Consider the following 22,597-nt stretch of genomic DNA (forward strand, 5'->3'; position numbering starts at 1 on the left):
TGACATTTTTTCTATGCGTCTTTTAACCAAAAACATAGATTAAAAGTTTTTTTCTCGGATTTTTCACAGATTTTTTTCCCTCCGTCTAATACCCCCTATCGTCTTATACCCAGTCATTTACGGTATAATCAATGGGACAGAACCCTGGAATGACTTGAGGGATATGGCTATTTATGGATCTTTTCTGAGATATTATGCCCATACACATTGTGACCAAATTTGGTGATAATTGGACGAAGGATTTTAAAGTAATATAGCTAAAATGACCAATTTTTGATTATTTTTATCAAATTTGTCCAAGATATTATGCCAATACACACTCTGACCAAATTTGGTAATGATTTGACAAAGGCTTCTTAAGTTATTTAGTGGACAACATAATGGATGCTGCCCGCTCTTACACTGCAGGTAAAAAACTATCAAATGGGCATATAAAAATGAAAGTTTAACAAAAAACAAAAAAAACAGTTGACAGTAATTGGTCACATGTCATTACCTCCTCTTCCTTCTTCTTAACACCCATGACATCCCCAATCCTCGTCCCCGCAAGCTCCCATTCCTTCTTCTGAGCCTTACGACGCTCCTTCTGTTCCCGATGTGTGCGCACCACTGCACATCCCTTCCGTGATACCACAGCCATGTCAGATGTTGGGTCCTACAGTATGTACATACATTCAGAAACTATTTAAAAGAAAGGATTTATTACTTCAGATTTAAATGCCCCTTCACCATTGTCACACACTACATTTCCAGATGTGAGCGCCCATACCCCAAACCCCTTCTAGGATACAACTGTCATACCCAAGGTTAGGTCATGTTTCCCACTAGGCTGTCACCAAGACTCTAATAGACCCTAACTGCTATTAAAATTTTAAAAATGATGATGAGATAAAAATGCAACACCACTGCCATGTTGGAAGTAGTTCATTTTTTGTACAATACATGAACAATCTAAAATAAAGCAAATACAGAGACAGCGTTTACTCTTCACATAAATGAGTCTGAAGTTTTAAACAGGATTATTAGGTACCTTGACAGGAACAACTGGTTCTGGCTGCTTGGTGAAAACGATCCTGCCATCGAGGAACGGAGGAACAATGTTGTGTACGAGCAAGTGAACGCGAGCCTCACTTTCATCCTCAAAATCTTCGTCATAATTGAGCTTCTCGACAACACCACTACGCAACATCCTGTTGGTCTCCCAGAGTTCTATGTCCTGCAAGAGATGTACGAATCTGTTGAACAGTTTATAGTAATACTGATAGTATTGTTATCATCCTCTATTCAAGTTCTTACACTTTTTTTTTCTTTTTTTAATATTAAGCTTCTAAAACAGATTTAAAGACTAAAGAGGAAAGAACTCTTATACAATGTCAACCTTCCATCAATGTAAAACCATGACAATACAAGTAATTTGTCATTTCACACAAATCACATTTACCTTATTTATCTGGCGTTGCCGCGCCGACATGCGATTCTTTTTCTTCTTCTCAACCTCTTCCTCCTTACGTTTCGTGTAGGCAGTGGACATGCCAGCAAAGGGGTTGTTTTGGTCGTCGTAGCCCTCATCTAGCCCGTACCACTCACGATCCAGTCTCTTCTGCTCAGCCTCCCAGATAGCCTGCTGCTCCTCATCTCTGACCTCCTCATCATCACCGTCTAGATGGGAGATTCAAATCAATATAATAATTACTCGGATTTATGTTTTATTTACACTAATTTATTTTATTTTGATAGCCATGAAAGGTAATATTTATAAAAATACATTTTCCATGTCTGTTTCCAACATAAACTTATCCCTTATCCATTCATACTTCTCTAAAAGCACTACCCTATTGTGCAAGAGTCACATATATATATACATTGTTAATTGAGTATAACTCACCATCTGTACCGGCCACCCGTGGTGTGTTCCTCATTCTCCGTCTATCATCTGCCCACTCGTTATACTTGTGGGTAGGGGTTGGCAGTGGTGTCTCGTCTGACCTCTTTGACCTGCAAAATTGTAGAGAAAATTGTTGTTCTAGTTTTGGGGCCTACTGCAAATCATTTCTGATTGATCATTAATTTAGAGATGCTTTCACCCCACTGTATGAGATTTTGTTCTCAGCATGATTTACAGATACAGTTGAACACCGCTGTTTCGAACACCGTTTATCCGGGTTCATCTACTAGTCATGACCAACTAGCATACCAAGTATGAAGTTCCTGGGTCTAAGCGTTCTATAGTTATTGAGCAGAAACAAAGTGTGACGTATGGACAGACGGACGGACTGACAGACAGGACAAAAACAATATGTCTCCCCATGAATGGGGGAGACATAAATAGCGTATATATTAGTTTCCCACTTAATAGTGTGTACATTTAGCTTGTGAAATTCACATGATTAGTACAGATACATATACCCACGCTATTTTTAAATTTACTGTCATTTATGAGGTAGAAAAACTCAGTAAATTTCAAATTGAAAAAAATGCCGGGAAAGATTCATGTGTATGTATTTATATTAATCTTATAACTTTTGTCTTTTGTCACCATTATAGTTTGAGTATCTGATAATTGTATTTTGAGTCAGAGGCCTTGTATTACAATAAACTACTGTGAAATCATTAATGTTCGTGGGCATGAAATTTCGTGGTTTGCCGAAAAAAAACAATTTCGTGGGTACTTGAATTCGTGGATTTTCATTTTTGAAAAAAAAATCGAAGATGCGATCGTCCTAGATCGTCTGCATAATATCCACGCGCTGGCCCGTGATTTCCGTCTTCTACGTCACTCGGTTTATGACACTCGCTAATGTGGTACGACATGCCAATTAGTGCATATACCCATGTCACTTATCGATTTAATTGGGAATAAAGGTAATAAAAGAAGATGTACCCTGATCATAAATACAGATAGGGGAAGCCATTGAATGCCAATTCAAAATTTTGCAAACTGTGAAAACACCGAAAAGGTGCGTATATTGTCACGTTCGGTGCTTAGTAACCTTCAATGTACTAGTAATCGATTAATTATTTCATTAAATAAAAAAATCGAGTACAGACACTCATCACGCACATCTTGTAAACTTGGAGATTTTCATTAACAGCACACGTTTAAACACGTGCTTATAACTGTCATTTGCTGCATAAAACACATTTAATTGATTTGGTTCATTATTTGTTAAAGGCAGTTATAATATATTAACAGAATAATGATCGTAAGTTATACAAAGAGACAGGTTTTAACACTGTATACTGCGACCTCTGTAAATAATATACTAGAGTATGTACGTAACAAGGCAATTGAAAAAGTGAATAAAGGGTTTATATTTCGTGGGATCTTGAATTCGTGGATCACCCAACCCACGAAAACCACGAACATTAATGCCCCACGAACATTAATGATTTCACAGTATGTTATGTAATAGGCAGAAATTTTAGCGATCAACAGATAAAGGCATCTTATAAAGCAACAAATTTCTTACAACCTTTCGAAAATTCATTATTTCAAAGCTCACAATAATTTGCAAATGTACATGTTTATTAACATCACCTTTATATTCTACAAATATATCACCTTTTACTGGACCTTCCGGATTCTGATCGGAACACAGAGTCACCTCCCCTGTCAGCTCGGTCACTTGGAGTCAGCAGGTCCCAGCTTGTATGTTTCGCTGGAGTACCATCATCGTCATCATCCCAAGCTGACCGTGATGGTGTGTCTGAATGAGGTCAGTTTACAAAAGTTAACTGCATATCATAGTGGTATTAAAGCTGCACTCTCACAGATATACCATTTTGACAATTTTTTTATTTTTTGTCTTGGAAAGAGCAAATTTTTGCGTAAATATCTGCAAACCAATGATATAAGATTGCTAACAAAAATTCAGATCGTTGATTTTCATATTTCCGTTCGAAAATTAATATTTTATGGCTTAAACCGTTACTAACGGTTTAAGAAAAATGCATAAATAATCAATTTTTGAAGTTGAATATAAAAATCTGCGATCTAATTTTTTGTCAGCAGTCTTATATAACTGGTTTCCATGGACTTTCGCAAAAATTGGCTCATTCCATACAAAAAATAAAAAAAGTTGTCAAAACGTTCAATCTGTGAGAGTGCAGCTTTCAATACTACATTTTCATTACCAGTAATAACAAAAAATAATGGAATACAGAATTCCAATCAATTCACTGGCAATCATAGGAAAAACAAGTAAATGACAAAGTACAATATATGTACAGTATACTCTCATGATTTATCAGAGCCTTTTTCCAGTCTTTTGCGACAGGTGTCTACGCTCTTTAGAAGAGAAATGTTCATCTTGCTTTCCATGTTAAGGGAACTATTGAATACGTATACCTCATATTTATTCTCTTATTTATCAAAAACCAACTGTGATTGAAGCATTGATATATTATAAAATGAACCAAAAAAGATACCTTTAAATCCATTTTTTCATGACATTAAATGCTTTTGAGAGGGGCAATGGGGCCTTAGCGTGGCTCCAAAACATGCCAAATATGCCCAGTGTATAATCATTAAAATCTCTATGAATAGATTTTTCAAGCAATGTACAAACAAATCAATTAACCCTATTCAAAGATCAGTTACAGTCTGTCACTAAACTGCCTCTAACCTTTCACTTTGTAATGTGGTGTGCCAGGCTCATCTCTCCTTCCTGGTGTTTCACTCCAGTCACGTGAGCTCCTCCTTCCCGGTGTTTCACTCCAGTCACGTGAGCTTCGACTGCTTCGCTCTGAGTGCCGATCTCTCTGTTCTGATCTTCTCTCTGACCCTCGGTCCCGACCCCGATCTCCATCTGTGTGTACAAAGATTTTCAGCCCATATAAACAGTTTTATTTTTTACAAATAAAGTACACATTATACAACATATTTATAAATGGAACACAGAATGACTGGTAAGTACATGGAATTATATTTTCCCCCATATTCTTCTAGGACTGCATCAATACAACAAAGAAATATCGCAATAAGTATTTTATTTTGTCAATAACTTTACCAAACAAACATTTTTTTTCAAAGTTTCATTTGGAATAAGTCACTCAAATTAGGAAAACAATATATGTTTTTGCAATTGGAACCACGCCAATAAAACATAAAAAACACCTGAGTAACCTAGCTGTGTTGCAGAGTTAACCTACTTCTGCTTCTACTGTCGCGATGTCTGTCTCTTTCTCTGTCCCTATCTCGTCTGTCCCGTTTGCCCTCTTGATGTTTAGTTGCGGCATACACACCCTTCTCCCGTCCCCTTTCCTGTCGACGATGCTGTCGGTCACGTGCCTCTGAGCTTACGCCACCAGGGTGGGATGGCGTGTCTACTCTGCTCCCCCGATATTTCCTAATGCAACATAATTAATTTTGTTTACAATGGTAAATATTTAAAATATCTAATAAAAAGAAAAGAAAAAATAACAATATAACATTGGTATTTAACCTTAATACTGATTATTTAAGTGATAAGGTAAAGTAATTGCTACAGAAATTATACCAGTATTACCATTTAAATTTGATCATTATAAATACTTATAGGAATACAGTTGCCTTCTTGACACAAATGTTATGCTCTTTTACATAGCAATTCAATGGGCTATATATAAAATAAGTGCTAAAACTCAAACTCTTACTTAGAGGAAACCAGAAGGGTTAAAGAGTACCTTGTTTTCTTGTTTGACCGATCTCTTTTCCTTTCATCTTCATCTGAATCACTGGACTCGCTGCTACTACTGCTGAAATCATCTTCGTCTTTATATGAAGACACTTTTGATTTCTTTTTTGAATTTATGCTGTCATTCTCGGCAGGTCTCTTGGCCGCTGCAAGTTTGTCGAGGCCAAGTAGAGAGGGCTTCTTGAAGGAAAACTTGTCCACATCTGTCGCCGGACCTTTCTTCATTATAATAAGCCCACCTGACTGGTTTCCTGTCAAGCCTTCAAGGCGATGTAGCGCTGGATCATCATCAGGGCTGATGACTGACATCGTTATCTACTGTTTGCATGAAATATACAATCATCATAAATCTGCTACACTTTTTATAATTAAGTATAATAAAATATGCAACTGCTTATGCTATATCATAATCATGTAGAGTGTTCAACATAAGTACATTTAAAACCTGTGGGCCCGTTTCTTTTAAGGATCTTAGTTGCAACCTTAATAGTCTTTAATCTGTATAAATTTCATAAATGGCAACAAGTTGATTTATTTTAAATTTATCACAAACATAAACAAGTGTTTAGTTGTAGTGTGTGTGGGCTAGAACCAGCCGCCCAGTTAGCTCAGTTGGTTAGAGCTCCGTGCTAGTGTTTTGACGGTCGTGGGTTGGAGCCCCACACTAGGCACACTTTTCCAAGGTTTACTTTACTGGTGGCAGCAGTAAACGGCAGGAGTGCCTCCGTTGGCCTTAAAGATTTATGGGGGGAGGAGTGTAGTGTGTGTGGGTTAGAACCAGCCGCCCGGTTAGATCAGTTGGTTAGAGCGCCGTGCTAGTGCCGGCGGTTGTGGGTTCTAGCCCCATAACGGGCACACTTTTCCTCCCAGGTTTACTTTATAGTGTAGATTCAAAACAGTTCAATCAACTACATTTGTTTAAATATTTTGTTGAAAACCTATAAAATTCCTTATATTCATTACTGATCATTTTCAACAACTTGACTAAGTACAAGATTGTCCCAACATTGACTTGCGATAGACAATCAGACAACCGTGAAATTTGCAAATCCACTAGTCCAAATAATTGTACGTTGACGGATTTTTTTTAGATTTTTGATATGGCAAATCCTTCACGTACAAATTGTTTAGTATCAAAAGTGGGTAGTCCGTGCCAAAAAAGGTTCGCTAAAGCTAAGCTAAAAGCTGAGCAAAAAGCACAGCTAAAAGCACAGCTAAAAGCATAGCTAAAAGCATAGCTAAAAGCTTAGCGGTATTGGCTCGAAAAAGCGCAGCTTTTTTTTATAAAAAACGCAGCTTTTTGGGAAAAAAAACAACACAGCTGCTGCGCTAAAGCTATGCTTTTTTGTCAAAATAGCTTAGCTAATTTCTTAAAAAAGCTCAGCTCTTGGTGATATTGGGCTAAATAGCTAAGCTATTTTTATGAAAAGCGCAGCTTTATGGCGGTATTGGCCCAAAAGCTAAGCTTTTTGATGGAGCTGCGCTTTTTCTTAAATAGCTAAGCTAATTATGAAAAGCGCAGCTTTATGGCGGTATTGGCCCAAAAGCTTAGCTTTTTCTAAAAATAGCTTAGCTAATTATGAAAAACGCAACTTTATGGCGGTATTGGACCAAAAGCTAAGCTTTTTGATGGAGCTGCGCTTTTTCTTAAATAGCTCAGCTTTTTGGCGGTACTGGCCCAAAAGCTTAGCTTTTTCTAAAATAGCTTAGCTAATTATGAAAAGCGCAGCTTTATGGCGGTATTGGCCCAAAAGCTTAGCTTTTTCTAAAATAGATTAGCTAATTATGAAAAGCGCAGCTTTATGGCGGTATTGGCTCAAAAGCTTAGCTTTTAAAATAGCTTAGCTAATTATGAAAAGCGCAGCTTTTTGGCGGTATTGGCCCAAAAGCTTAGCTTTTTCTAAAATAGCTTAGCTAATTATGAAAAGCGCAGCTTTATGGCGGTATTGGCCCAAAAGCTTAGCTTTTTCTAAAATAGCTTAGCTAATTATGAAAAGCGCAGCTTTATTGCGGTATTGGCCCAAAAGCTTAGCTTTTTCTAAAATAGCTTAGCTAATTATGAAAAGCGCAGCTTTATGGCGGTATTGGCCCAAAAGCTTAGCTTTTTCTAAAATAGCTTAGCTAATTATGAAAAGCGCAGCTTTATGGCAGAATTGGCCCAAAAGCTTAGCTTTTGGATGGGACTGTGTTTTTTCTTCAAAATAGCTTAGCTAATTATGAAAAGCGCAGCTTTATGGCGGTGTTGGCCCAAAAGCTTAGCTTTATGATGAAGCTTTTCAAATAGCTTAGCTAATTTAGCGCAGCTTTTAAAAAAAAAAAACGTAGCTCCTATTTTCATAAAAAATACCACAGGTAAAGAAAAGATTTTACAAAAAAACGCACAAAAACACACTTGAGTGTATCTAAAGTGCATTTTTTAACAAAAATATACGCTTTAAACGAAATTAAACAAAAAAAAATGCACCATTAGTGTGTTTAAACCGCGTTATATATATATATTGAACCATCAAAAATAGAACACATTTGAATAAATACATAGACATTTTGCTTTATTTAAATTCCTAAACATGAGTTTGTGTTACATATATTGTTATTATTTCATATTTAATTTTACATGACACCTTGTAACTGGACATAATGTATTTACAGACAGACAAACAAGTACATATTTGTCAAATTTACCAATAATAAAATAACCTTTTACTCAGTGGCAAAAATAATTGATAGAAAATCATGAAACTGTTAAAGCTACAAATTGGAAAAGGACAGTCTCAAGGATCTTTTGTTATATTTTTGTCAAATCTAGAGATTCCTGACAGCTCTGGAATAAAACAGGGTATCATATTTTAAATAAGTAATGACTTTATTAGTACTTAACTTAAATTGATTGATCCAATTTGGCCAGTTTCCAATAACTGGTAAGCCATGTGGCAGATGGCAGTTTTATGACCCCTCCAAAAACCAACACTGTAATCATTTGTATAGCATTAAAGGTGCTAGTGTGCATATGTATGGAAACATGGCAATTTCAGCTTAATATGTTAATATGATATTAACATATTATGTAAGGATGAAAACAAGTGCATCTTCATAGAGTTTTAAAACTACGTAAATCTACTATCTGGGACCAATAATCCTACATCCAGCTACTATCTACAACAGCATTGTTATTTATTAAAACATGTGCACTAGATTGAAAGTTGACAAATAAAAGTCCCACATGTAGTCAAGTGTCATAACAGTGAAATTAACAACTGAAATAAAGAATACATACCATGACCTGAGTGCTTTCACATGTCAGTTTATCACAAATCATCCAACAGTGGTATGTCATGTTTCTAATCATAGTTCATATTTATCTGATCTAATGATCATTATTTTACTTCACTAATCCCTTTACTATTAATTTGTTTTAATTGGTGTGAATTCATTTATTAATTAAAACATCATCAAAATTCTTTTAATGAAATCCCAACAAAATGGCTACCAGTAGCTTTGATTTGAAATTGGCTCCCTGAATGCTGAGATTTAATTGGTCCTTGGTACAATCAGATAAGATCAGGCTTATCATGCATGTTGTAAAATTGGAAAGGAAATGACAAAGAATTTGGTAGTGGCATTACAAGAAATTTAAGGAATAATAATTCTATAAATGTTGTTATTACATGCAATTGATTATTGCCTATAAGTAAAATGTGTTCTTTTGATTTAAATAAAAAAATATAATATATTTTTGAAAAATAATCTTTCTTTTTATTTCATTATTTTATTTTATTTTAGTTTGAAGGTATATTGATCAATAATAAAATGCTTATTTACTGATTGATTGATTGATTGATTGATTGATTGATTGATTGATTGATTGATTGATTGATTGATTGATTCATTCATTCATTCATTCATATTCTTGTATTTATGTGTATATTTCATAAATGTTTACTTTATTACACAAAGATACTACTTTTTTTACCTAAACTAAAAGATGCACTTCTTAGTAAAAAGATACACTTAAAATGCACTCTTTAATGACAGTAGATTATCAATAAAACTAAAGATACTTTAAAAAGGGATGCCAATAAAAAAAAGATGTATCTTCTGTTCCTGCCAAAATATTTATGCCCAAAACTACAGAATAATGTGTTATAAATAAATAATAAAAAAATGAATTTCACTATATAAACCTTTGTTTTTTCTCCAGAAGCTTAGTCTTTTGTTTGAAAAGCTTAGTCTTTTAAAGAAATACTAACCCAATTTTAATTTTGGAAAAGACGCAGCTAATATGAAAAAGACGCAGCTTTTCTAAGAGGCAATCTTTTACCTAGTCAAAAGACGCAGCTTTAGCTAAGCTTTGATTTAAAAAACGCATCTTCATAAACAAAAAGTGCAGCTTAGAAGAAAAAACTCAGCTTTTAGAGAAAAGAACATAGCTTTTGTGCAGCTCTTTTTTAAAAAGCGCAGCTTTGAAGTAAAAGCGCAGCTTTTTAGAGAAAAAAACATAGCTTTAGCTAAGCTATTATTAAAAAGCACAGCTTTTGCTAACCTTCCTATAAAAAACACAGCTTTTGCTAAGCTTTTTCAAAATAGCTTAGCTAAAAAAACGCAACTTTTTGAAAAGCATAGCTTTAGCTAAGCTAAAGCTGCGCTTTTTAGAAAGCTGAGCTTTTTTTTGGCACGGGTGTTGTTCCGATCAGGATTCCGGGTTAAAGCATATAGCGTCTATAAAATATCATAAAAACAAGAAATATTACCAGATAATGTTATTTTATATTAGTTCCGTACAAAAAAAAATAAATATCCAACTTATAATTATGAGTTTGACGGCTTTTTTTCATTTCATTCTGTCAAAACATAACGATATATACAAGAAGGGCACCTGCAAGGCTTTAGGGCACAGTTTTAAATCGCTCGGAACATTTCAATATTTTTAAAACACCCCCGTTTTTTGCACATTCCCGTTTAGACGTTAGGGATTGGAAGAATCCCGTATAACACGTCTATTATTTTAGACTACAAATCCACTAGCAATTCTAGTGTAAAAATTCAAGCTTGCTGTTCCAAAAGTCTAACATCTATGACTTAATAATACAACACATTTAATTATTTCTCCAAAATCACTTAAATAATTATTACTTCAAACCTTTTACGTCCGCTTTCAACGTGAAGCAAGCATCCAAACTTACTTGATTCAATGATGTCCGAAAGAATCCTTATCCGAAATCAAATACTATCCAAAACAATTGAAAACTATTAATCAATAGGTAATTATATCGTTTCGATGATTTAGTATGACAATGTCAAAATATTAGGTACTCTCAGAGTAAATATTGTCGCCAAATTCTTGAGTATTTCATTAAAATTGAATTTATTTCACTAAAATCGTAGAACTTCGCATGTGCATTGAGTCATGACGGCAAGTAAGAAACGGCGAAGAAAACGGTAAGTTAAGTACCAGTGGAAGTACTCGTTTCTACGCATATTTCATCAGCAATGATCTCCCCAATGTTCACTCGATGCTTTATTAAGAAGAAATGGAAATGAAATATCAAGAATCCTTGACTCGACCACTGACTCAGTACATAGATAAGTGAGCAAAACATCGCTTTGCAAACAATACCTGAGCTGGACTCTTTTTGAGGTTTTAACCGGAGAAATAACTAGAGGAATACAAGAAAATAGCTTTTTTGACTAAAATACGAAAATAAGTTTGTTTTGATGGAAATAAAGTTATTTTCGCGAAAGTAAGATTTTGATAAAAATCTGAAAATAAGGTGAGTTTGCGCGAAAATAACACTTTTTGACAATTATGTACTTAGTTTGAGCTAAAATAAAGTTATTTTTGAGAAAATAAGAATTTGATAAAAATCTGCTACATTTTGGCGAAAATAACATTTTTGACAAAAATGTAGTTAGTATTTGGATAAAATAAAGTTTTTTTTGCGGAAATAAGTTTTGGTAAAAATCACGCCTGTAAAAGTGTTGCTTTTTAATATTTACGATACTGTCAGGGTGGGCACTACTGTAATTGTCTATGAATAGCCGTTCTAAGTTTTGTTTGAGTTAGTCTGGTTCCCTGCTTACTGATATTTCACAGAGTACGTCCCGATAACGATAGTGTTATGGGAAGGAACTCCAGACTATGTTTGAGTTTGCATGTTGTTGTTTCTGCAATGTAGGTCAGTGAACACCAATATTCTCATATAATTTTTATGATCTTGGGAGGAATCACGATAGTGACTCATTGGCACATAATGTGTTGTGTCGTGCACAAACATTCATGGGTAGTTTAGAAAAATCACCGTCGGAAATTGGGCATGGCAATCGCTTGTGTAGAATCTCACCGTTGAACCAGGGTTGGACATGACAATCGGTTGTGTAGAAAATAACCGTGGGGAGTTGAGCATGGCAATCGGTTGTGTAGATTCTCGCCGTTAGTCCAGCGTTGCGAATTGCAATCGGTTGTGTAGAAAATTACCGTGGGGAGTTGGGCATGGCAATCGGTTGTGTAGAATCTCAACGTTGGGCCAGGGTTGGGCATGACAATTGGTTGTGTAGAACTTCCTCGTGGGAAGTTGGGCATGGCAATCGGTTGCGTAGAACATCCCCATGGGAAGGTGGGCATGGCAATCGGTTGTGAAGAACCTCCCCGTGGGAAGTTGGGCACGGCAATCGATTGTGTAGAACCTCCCCGTGGGAAGTTGGGCATGGCAATCGGTTGTGAAGAACCTCCCCGTGGGAAGTTGGGCATGGCAATCGGTTGTGTAGAACCTCCCCGTGCAAAGTTGGGCATGGCAATCGGTTGTGTAGAACTTCACCGTGGTGAGTTTGGCATTGAATGGGTTGTGTAGAAACTCACCATGGAGAGCAGTTTGGCATTGGATGTGTTGTTTAGAACCTCATCGTAGTGAATTAAGCATTTTACTAATTGTTTAGAACCCCACCGTTGGTGAGTAGGGATTTGAATGGGTTGTGTAGAACCTCACCGTTGGGAGTTTGGCTTTGGATGGGTTGTGTAGAACCTCACCGTTGGAAGTTTGGCTTTGGATGGGTTGTGTAGGACCTCACTGTTGGGAGTAGGGCATTGGATGGATTGTGTAGAACCTCACCGTTGTGATTAAAGCTTTGGATAGGTTGTGTAGAACCTCACCGTTGGGAGTAGGGCATTGAATGGGTTGTGTAGAACCTCACCGTTGGGAGAAAGGCTTTGAATTGTGTAGAACCTCACCTTTGGGAGTAGGGCATTGAATGGTTGTTAAGAACCCCACCGTTGGGAGTAGGGCATTGGATGGGTTGTTAAGAACCCCACCGTTGAGAGTAGGGATTTGGATGGGTTGTTAAGAACCCCACCGTTTGGAGTAAGGCTTTGGATGGGTTGTTCAGAACCTCACCGTTGGGAGTTTGGCTTTGGATAGGTTGTGTAGAACCTCACCGTTGGGAGTAGGACTTTGGATGGGTTGTGTAGAACTTCACCGTTGGGAGTAAAGCTTTGGATGGATTGTGTAGAATCTCACCGTTGAGAGTAGGGCTTTGGATGGGTAGTGTAGGATCTCACTGTTGGGAGTAAGGCTTTGGATAGGTTGTGTAGAACCTCACCGTTGGGAGTAGGGCATTGAATGGGTTGTGTAGAACCTCACCGTTGGGAGTTTGGCTTTGGATGGGTTGTGTAGAACCTCACCGTTGGGAGAAAGGCTTTGGATAGGTTGTGTAGAACCTCACCTTTGGGAGTAGGGCATTGAATGGGTTGTTAAGAACCCCACAGTTGGGAGTAGGGCTTTGGATGGGTTGTTAAGAACCCCACCGCATGGAGTAGGGATTTGGATGGGTTGTTAAGAACCCCACCTTTAGGAGTAAGGCTTTTGATGGGTTGTTCAGAACCTCACCGTTGGAAGTTTGGCTTTGGATAGGTTGTGTAGGACCTCACCGTTGGGGTAAGGCTTTGGATTGGTTGTGTAGAACCTCACCATTGGGAGTAAAGCTTTGGATGGGTTGTGTAGAATCTCACCGTTGAGAGTAGGGCTTTGGATGGGTTGTGTAGGATCTCACCGTTGGGAGAAAGGCTTTGGATAGGTTGTGTAGAACCTCACCGTTGGGAGTAGGGCTTTGGATGGGTTGTGTAGAAACTCACCGTTGGGAGTAGGGCTTTGGATGGGTTGTTAAGAACCCCACCGTTGGGAGCAGGGCATTGGATGGATTGTGTAGAACCTCACCGTTGGGAGTAGGGCTTTGGATGAGTTGCTAAGAACCCCACCGTTGGGAGTAGGGCTTTGGATGGGTTGTGTAGGACCTCACCGTTGGGAGTAAGGCTTTGGATGGGTTGTGTAGAACCTCACCGTTGGGAGTAGGGCTTTGGATGAGTTGTTAAGAACCCCACCGTTGGGAGTAGGGATTTGGATGGGTTGTGTAGGACCTCACCGTTGGGAGTAAGGATTTGGATGGGTTGTGTAGAACCTCACCGTTGGGAGTAGGGATTTGGATGGGTTGTGTAGGACCTCACCATTGAGAGTAAGGCTTTGGATGGGTTGTGTAGAACCTCACCGTTGGGATTAGGGTTTGGATGGGTTGTGTAGAACATCACCGTTGGTGAGTAGGGCTTTGGATGGGTTGTGTAGAACCTCACCGTTGGGAGTAAGGCTTTGGATGGGTTGTGTAGAACCTCACCGTTGGGAGTAGGGCTTTGGATGGGTTGTGTAGAACCTCACCGTTGGGAGTAGGGATTTGGATGGGTTGTGTAGGACCTCACCGTTGGGAGTAAGGCTTTGGATGGGTTGTGTAGAACCTCACCGTTGGGAGTAGGGCTTTGGATGGGTTGTGTAGAACCTCACCGTTGGTGAGTAGGGCTTTGGATGGGTTGTGTTGAACCTCAACGCTGGGAGTAGGGCGTTGGATGGGTTGTGTAGAACCTCACCGTTGGGAGTAGGGATTTGGATGGGTTGTGTAGAACCTCACCGTTGGGAGTAGGGCTTTGGATGGGTTGTGTAGGACCTCACCGTTGGGAGTAGGGCTTTGGATGGGTTGTGTAGAACCTCACCGTTGGAAGTAGGGCTTTGGATGGGTTGTTAAGATCCTCACCGTTGGGTGTAGGGCATGCGATGGGTTGTGTAGAACCTCGTTGTGAATTTGGCATTGGATCGATATACATATTGCCACAATTAAGATCGAGAATGCTGGTGTTTTCTTCGTTTTAATTTGTAAAAGTTCTCTTTTACCCCAATGATACTAGACGAAGACCATGAAGACCGCACTACGTCCTGGCAAATTCGACGAACGCAACGAGGACGCGGTCAAATTCTTAAAATATGCTTTACTTAAGTTCATACTACGTCCTTACTGCGTCCCTGCCAGGCATTTACTGCGTCTCACATGTTCTAAATACGATCTTACTGTGCGCATCTTTACGCGCGCACCACGTCCAATGCATTCTTAATAAGCGCGCACCACGAAATCACGTATTAACAACCGAATGAGGTCTTCTACCACATGGCACAAACGTACCATATGAAGTCGTAGAAAAGGCGTGGAGAGGTTGTGGTTAGAACTCCATTGACGTAGCAAAACGCAATGACAACCTAGAGACAACTCGATGAAAACGCCATTCAATATTGCTCGTCCAGTACCACGCTTTCACTACGTTAATCAAGTTCCTACTAGGTTTTAGTTACGCCGTCTCTACGTCCATGCCGTCGTTAATACGTTCTCATTAAGTTCTTACTACGTCCTGATACGACCACGTCCTCACTACGTTTTATTTAACATGTTCAAAGTCTGCTCACGCCCTTCACGTCCATATAGCCCAAACCACCTTCTTATCGGTGTCTACTGCGTTCCTTCTACGTTGGCCCATCTTACAAGAGAGGCATTGGAAGGTCATCAGTGCTTTTTCTCCCACCTTAGTTAAACAAAATAAAGTTAAAATGCATTTTTCGCTGGAACTCTTTTGAGCGTAGTGAATATAATTTGCCTATAGATTTGTAATGATTTGTGGTTGTAATAGATATGCACGCAGTGATTCGAAATATGTAGATTTAAATAGTTCTGAGGAGAGTGCATGATTATTTCTTGAATGCAGCGTGAACACTTTTTGGAGCTGTTTTATGCGAGAACAAGAGAATGTTTCTATGGTGATACAGACGACGGTCTTCAACAAGGGAGATAATTGCGTGATGAAAATAAAAAAGGAAATTCCATATGTGTACTTTTTTTATCTTCACCCGTGGGCAAGGTAAGGATTTCCAACACGGCCAAATATTTTGATAAATGTATCTGGGGTGGGGGAGGTTGATTTCTTCCCCAGTGCTTACAATTGCACATCTGGCAAAACTGCTATCAGTGTGTGTATACCACGTGATAAATTACGTCATACATACTACGACGGAAGGCAACATTTTGCTTAAAATACAGACTTAAATCAAAGATTGTTCTACATTAATTTGTCCAAAATTCTTACAATCCCATTCGTTTAAGTGTGCCAGTGTTATGAATGTCGCAAATGTAGTGAATGTCGCGAATATAAGATTTCAATAATTATTTTACTGTTGATTTATATGGTGATATTTTCAAAGTGTATTTTATATCAGTATTTACTTGTATGCATAATACACATATATAATCATATACACGTATAGATTATTGTCGTATTCGCTCAAAATCAAAATTAACAGATGTTTGGACATTGCTGGTGAATAATGGCTCACATGCAGCATTGGTCAAGATTACTTTCATATACTATCAAGTATATACCCGCTTCGTTTCATCAAGACTTTGTGAATCACACGAGAAATGACAGTGCGAGTAGTAGCAATGGTCACGACAATGGTCCCTATTATTCTACGACGTGAGTACGAATGTTAACGATTACTTAAAACCTATGTCGTGACAGATAAAATAGTCGTACTTATATGGCTGTTATTCGCATTCCCCCTTGTGGGATAATCGTCGGTAATTCGGGCCATGTCCTGCCAATTCCTCCCGATAAACACCTCATAAAGTCGTGTCACGATCGATCCTCGACCTTCTACTAGTCCTCTACTCACAAAATCATAATGAATAGAAGCAAATAGCAGAAGTGATGATATACGTACGTACTCCTTTGAGAGCAGAAAAGACAAAGAATGCTTTTAACTTGAAAAGTCACTTCACCAAGAGTGTGTAAGTCAGGGTCAATCGAGGCAAAATGAATGATTGAAAAATGATACGCCAATTAATTGGTCACCCACTGAAAATTTCAGAGGTATGCTTCATACGTCTATGAAAATAAACAATAGCATAAACATATAGTAAAATTAACGTCTCTGAATTTTTTTTATCACCATACTTATGTGAAAAACTACAGAAACAAGGTCAGTAGCCAGAAGTATAAACATAAATCCCTTTTAATAGAACAGGGTAAACGCCAAAGACAAAGAACACAAAAGCAAACAATCACAAACAAGAAACCTGGAACAACAGCACTATACTCCACAAACAGCACAGTGTAAATACGTACACTATATAAAAAAACTAGGTGTGCTTATCAAGGATAGGTACCGTCTTGGAATGTAAATTTCTTGGGTGTTTAAACCAGTTTGTGAGCACAACCTCACTCTTCTCCCAACAATCCCGAATAAAGTAAAAACGTAAATGATAAATTCCTTATGCCATCTAATCATTTTTATTTCATTTGCACAATTTGCTTTCGGATATATTTTTTAATGTAGATTAAGGCAATTTCCTAAAAAAATATTAAAACACTTATGTATTAATAGTGAGAAGGAAACAATCTTTTGATATATTTGATATCAAATTCTTTGAAAATGCCATTATTTCAAACTAAATTCAGATACAATGCAGGAAAGTTGCGTCTTGCTTAAGAAACTAACCTTACATACACCGGCCGTCTTTGATGCAATTTTGGTTTTAAGATTATATTCAGTAGCAAAATTCTACAAAATAAATATTTCTGACCGAATACGAATCCAATTCACAAAAAGAAATGCCCCATTTTTGGAACATTTTGGCGGTCATCTTGGGGACAATTTTGATGTTGGTCTTCTTCAAGATGGTATTTGGATGTTTTATTCAAACCATTACCATAGCGATGAGTTTTGACAACGATTCAACAAATTGGGGAATAATAAGAAATTTAACATTTCGTTCATTTGTACAACCTTAGAGGACGCTTTGAATGTTAATCATCATTTATAAATGGCCTCCATTTGACAGGGTTGGCACCTCTCTTCTTCTATTGTGTATTGGTTTTGTTACACTTAAGATGATATTCATTGTTGTTACACAACTACAATTTCGTCTCTAAATTCGCATCCACTGGTGAGGGTAAATCCTCTTTTAGTCTTCTGAATTCTACATAAGCACCACAAGGCAGGAGCGGTGAGTTCAAGCCATAATGAAGCCAACCGGTACGCACGGACCATATATCCTCTAAACCAACCGACAAAACCACCACCAATATTAACTTATCACGTGGGACATAATAATTTGGAGAAATGATTATCTTCAAACATGGATATTTGCCTTAGACTTGAGACCTCAAATTCCAACAATCGGGATGCCATATATTTGCGTTGGTAGCGCATCGGCATGGTTACATTGGAAACGTGTCATATATTAAATATACATTTAAAACATATCACATTTTTGGAGAAAATATCTCTGACTCACAGATAAATATAAGTATATTTCACGTGCACATGGGGCGAATCGATATTTTCAACCTAAACTATCCGGCAAGTGCGTAAGTCGATAACGATGCTTAACTTCGATCTGCCTTGAATTCACGTGCATGATTCTTTTCTTGCATAACTACAACTTTAACTTTTAGACGACAAAAAACGCTATAATTTTATACATTTTACCAAATTGCCGGTGCTTAGTCATTAACTGACATCAACATCATGTTACGCTGTAATTTATAGTCAAGGTCAAGTGGTTTTCGAGACACGGCGACGCTTTAAGGTTTCACAATAATCTTGTTGTAGTATATTGTATATTGTGCCCTTCCTTATACACACTCCTTTTAATCGCGCATCATTATCCATCAACGTGTATGGTGAATGATGTGATTGGTACATGAGTTGTCTTATCGAAGTTATTTAATTTAAACTGACTTAAAAACATATACTATAGACTGGGAAACATTCACAGCCTTTGAGTGAAATGTCATAACACTGATAAAAAGGGGCTTTACATTGAAAATAGCAAATGGATGATGAACCACCCTCACAGTGCTGCACATAACTATGCCATGTGAACGCAGTTACTCCAAATTTGATAACATCTAGGAAGAAGCAATGCTGTTATAAAGTTGAAATTGTGACAGAGTAATTTTACTTCCACAACTTTAAAACATGTGTTCAAAATGTTTGTTGAAGACAACAGGCCGTATGCGCTGTTCTTACAGGCTATCATCGTACGTCGCAGCGTTCTTCCTCAACTTCTTTTTTCTGCGTTTCGGTTCATCTCGAACCTGGAATATATCGTCAATGTATAATGATAAGCGTGAACTCATCGGTAAAAGGATTTTGGAAATTGACGAAAATTTGGTGGATTTACGGAATTTTAATTGTTTTTGCAGGAAGGGCCCTTTTTAAATGGTTACGTGTCGTGATTTCCATAATTAATATGCATAAATTAAATTGGTGCCGTTTTCTTTACATGTAACACGTGTTTCTCAACATATTTTACATGTGACAAATACGTTCTATAAATAATATAGCAGGTAACTTTATCTAACAAAAAGGTTGTAAATCTGTGTTAACTTCACGTTGGATTATTGAAAGGCATCTGTAAATATCTCCCCTTATGTCTTTTAGTAGGCGTTAACATATATGGTGACGTCATCAAGTTCGTGTGAAATAGTAAATTGCAGCGCTACTCGTTTTTCATTTTTCGTTTTGTGCTTTGTAAAACAAAAAACGAAAAACGGTATCAATGAATCAATTTCTTGTCTTGATGTTCGTGAGTAAAAATGAAATCATAGAAAAGAAAAGCCTATCAATTTTGGTTTTCTACTCAGTCATTAGAAAAACGAAAAATGATTTAAATATTCCCTTTTCTTTTGTTTACTTTCAATCATAAAAAAACAACAAAAAAAAGCCGGTATATAAAGGATAGCTTGTTTTTCGTTTTTTGTTTAACACTTTGTAAAACGAAAAAACAACAACAAAAAAACGGTATAAATCAAATAGTTTCTTTGTTTTGTATTCCGTGGTAATAATTAAAAGACGGAAAAGGAAAACAAACCTATAAATTTTGGTTATCTCTTCAATCATTAGAAAAACGAAAAAGGATTTGAATACTCCATTTTCGTTTTTTACTTGCAATTGTAAAAAACGAAAAACGAACAGACGGTATATTCACGGACCATGCTTTACTATTAACTTCAATTTAAACGTGGATGTATTGTAAAGACAACATTCCTCATAGTAACGTGCAATTATTCGAAGACCAAAAAGAAAACTATTGTATTCATACCGTAACTTGCTACCACTAAATTTGTTTTAGACTAGTAAGAATAATTCATCATTTGAGCATTTCCAAATATTGGACCAGGTCTAAATTTGAACCTCTGGATGTTAAAAAATTTAACAGGTACTTTTATCTATTAAAAATGTTAACTGAACTTAAATGTTAATATAAGAAATAAAAATGGTGACTAGACACGCCAACCTCATTATTATGCATGAATAACGAAGAATATTTTAGTTTCATTTGAATCATTGTCCAATGTGACGTTAAGAGCAAATCAGGATTGCAGTTTCCTAAAAATAAAGTTGCAGAAACTAGTGGATAAAACACACACACAAATCTCCATGTACAGGCTTTTTGTTGACAAAATAGTACAGTTTAAATAAGACAGCTCTCTAGTTTCGATAAACTCTAGCATAATCAATTTCAGCATATACAAGTATTTCATATAGAAGATGGTTAATTTCATACCCAAAAAGCAACACGGCACATGAGGACAAACACAATATTTACAATGTAATATACACATACATGCTTTGAAGAAGGCACATAAAAAATATTTAAACAATCCTCTAAAGAAAACAATTAAGATACTTACGTCTGTTACCCTTAAGATTTTACGAGAAACACAGGACTCTTGTTCATTGTTGATCGCTAATTACAATTTCCTTCGGAGCATTTGTTTATTTCAGTTTATCAAGGTCCTACCGCACTTATTTACTTCATTTTAGCTCGAACCCACTGTGACGCCATCATGACTAAAATTGTGTTTTAATGCTATTATTGACATGAGATTGAAGTGAATGTAATTCTGAGTCAAATCCAAATATAAAAAGAAATGGAGAAATCAGTGAGATACAAAAGATCCGGGTGAAATAGCCTAGCTCTTTCTGAATGGACATCTTTGTTCTTATCGTCCTTGGTGTAAAGCGTACAGTAAACACCTGTACTGGATCTAACAAGTGCTGAGTGCACAATTTTCCCAGTACTACCCTTTCAATGCCGAGAGCTAAGCAAGGGAGCTACTGTTACCATATTTTAATGTCTTGACCTTACGCACCTCAAGCGATCACTCTACCACTGAGCTATCGGGGCGGTCTCCTCTGAAACTGAACGACCAATTTCTTATAAACCTTGAACGGTATTCATAAAGCATCTTTAGTCATTCCTTACTTAAGTCGATTTATTAATTGTTTCATAGTGAAAAAGAATGTTTAAGGTTTTTTAACATATAAGTAAGTTTTTTCCATAAGGTGAAAGAAAAGATATTTTGGGAATTCTTTTTTTTCAAATAACTAAAGAGATACTAAAATTAGGAAAGTGACTTATGTTAGGAAATGACTGAAGAAGTTTCATGAATACCGACCCCTGTCTTAAGCTTCTTTAAACCCTGATGTCATTAAAGTTTTGACATTGACTAGCCAATCAGAAAGTTAACACAAAGTAATATAATCTTGGTAGTGAATTTTTGACACGATAAAACATTTTTATCTTATTTTTCAATACAATTTTGTATTAAGCTTTGAGGTAAAAAAAACACATTATTGAAAAATTAGCAATTTAGAAGCATGACATATGAATACAATAAATTTGACTGATAAACAATATTTTGCTCTTTATGTATGAGTTATATATGTAAGTTGTATTGAAATGAAACACCAGCAAAGTAAAGGTTTATACTTTATAAACGTTAATTATGAACAACTTATCCAAATTTCGTTTACATCCCGTCAGTACTTCAGTTCTTTTAATCATGTAAAGTGGTGTGTAATCGGCTCGTATTAACAACTCTAGGCTTGTTTTGAGGAAACTATGTATTTGCCGATTTGGGGACCATATGGTGTCTGGCCCCTTTAAAGGTGTTCAGTTGCCGCTAGTACACACCTTTCTTATGTTGTTCTCATTTATTCATACTTATTTTGTCTAGTCCATTTAAAAGTCAAACGGGGATAATTCAGCAATGACTTATGGTAGAAGAATAGTTTTGCGTATCATTGTCTTATTACCTCCCTTTCTTCAAATTGATATAATTTAGCTTTCAATTGAAATGTTTTATGAACACAACAGTGTACGTATGATTACTTTGTTTAAAATATGCTTTAACATTTTACTTCTGAGTTAAAATATGAACATTTTTAGTACATAAAGCAGTATGTTACTCTCACAGGATGGAATTTGCATACTATGCAGTACGCGTTATACATTTATACGGATTGATTTTGAACTACACTATCACTTTAGCTTTTTATTGACACTATTTTCCAATCTTATTTTTCCTCATGCTATGTATGTATGACCTGAGGGTAATCAAGATGTTTGTATTGTTTTATATTGACAGCAAATACCATTACACTTGGTATAATAACTTTGATTTTTTTTCTCATGTATGCATATTTCATATCGATATTGGAAAAACTCTAAGCCTTGTGACTTCGAACTTGGTAGAGGTCTCTCAAACATGACCA

General features: G+C 36.7%; 1 protein-coding gene across 1 annotated transcript in view; it reads right to left on the reverse strand.

Moving 5' to 3' along the window:
- Positions 1–11,072, reverse strand: part of LOC128243327 (pre-mRNA-splicing factor ATP-dependent RNA helicase PRP16-like) — a 48,238-nt gene extending 37,166 nt beyond the window's left edge. Inside the window, exons 1-9 of the mRNA XM_052961031.1 lie at positions 10,856–11,072; positions 5,665–5,993; positions 5,152–5,348; positions 4,626–4,808; positions 3,563–3,707; positions 1,886–1,995; positions 1,442–1,659; positions 1,031–1,216; positions 497–655 (exon numbers count right to left, since the gene is read on the reverse strand). Coding sequence (XP_052816991.1) covers positions 497–655; positions 1,031–1,216; positions 1,442–1,659; positions 1,886–1,995; positions 3,563–3,707; positions 4,626–4,808; positions 5,152–5,348; positions 5,665–5,984 — 1,518 coding nt within the window. The 5' untranslated portion in view covers positions 5,985–5,993; positions 10,856–11,072. The remainder of the gene's footprint in view (positions 1–496; positions 656–1,030; positions 1,217–1,441; positions 1,660–1,885; positions 1,996–3,562; positions 3,708–4,625; positions 4,809–5,151; positions 5,349–5,664; positions 5,994–10,855) is intronic.
- Positions 11,073–22,597: the final 11,525 nt, after the last annotated feature.

Source organism: Mya arenaria, chromosome 8 (assembly GCF_026914265.1).
Source record: "Mya arenaria isolate MELC-2E11 chromosome 8, ASM2691426v1".
In the NCBI taxonomy this organism is placed as follows: domain Eukaryota; kingdom Metazoa; phylum Mollusca; class Bivalvia; order Myida; family Myidae; genus Mya; species Mya arenaria.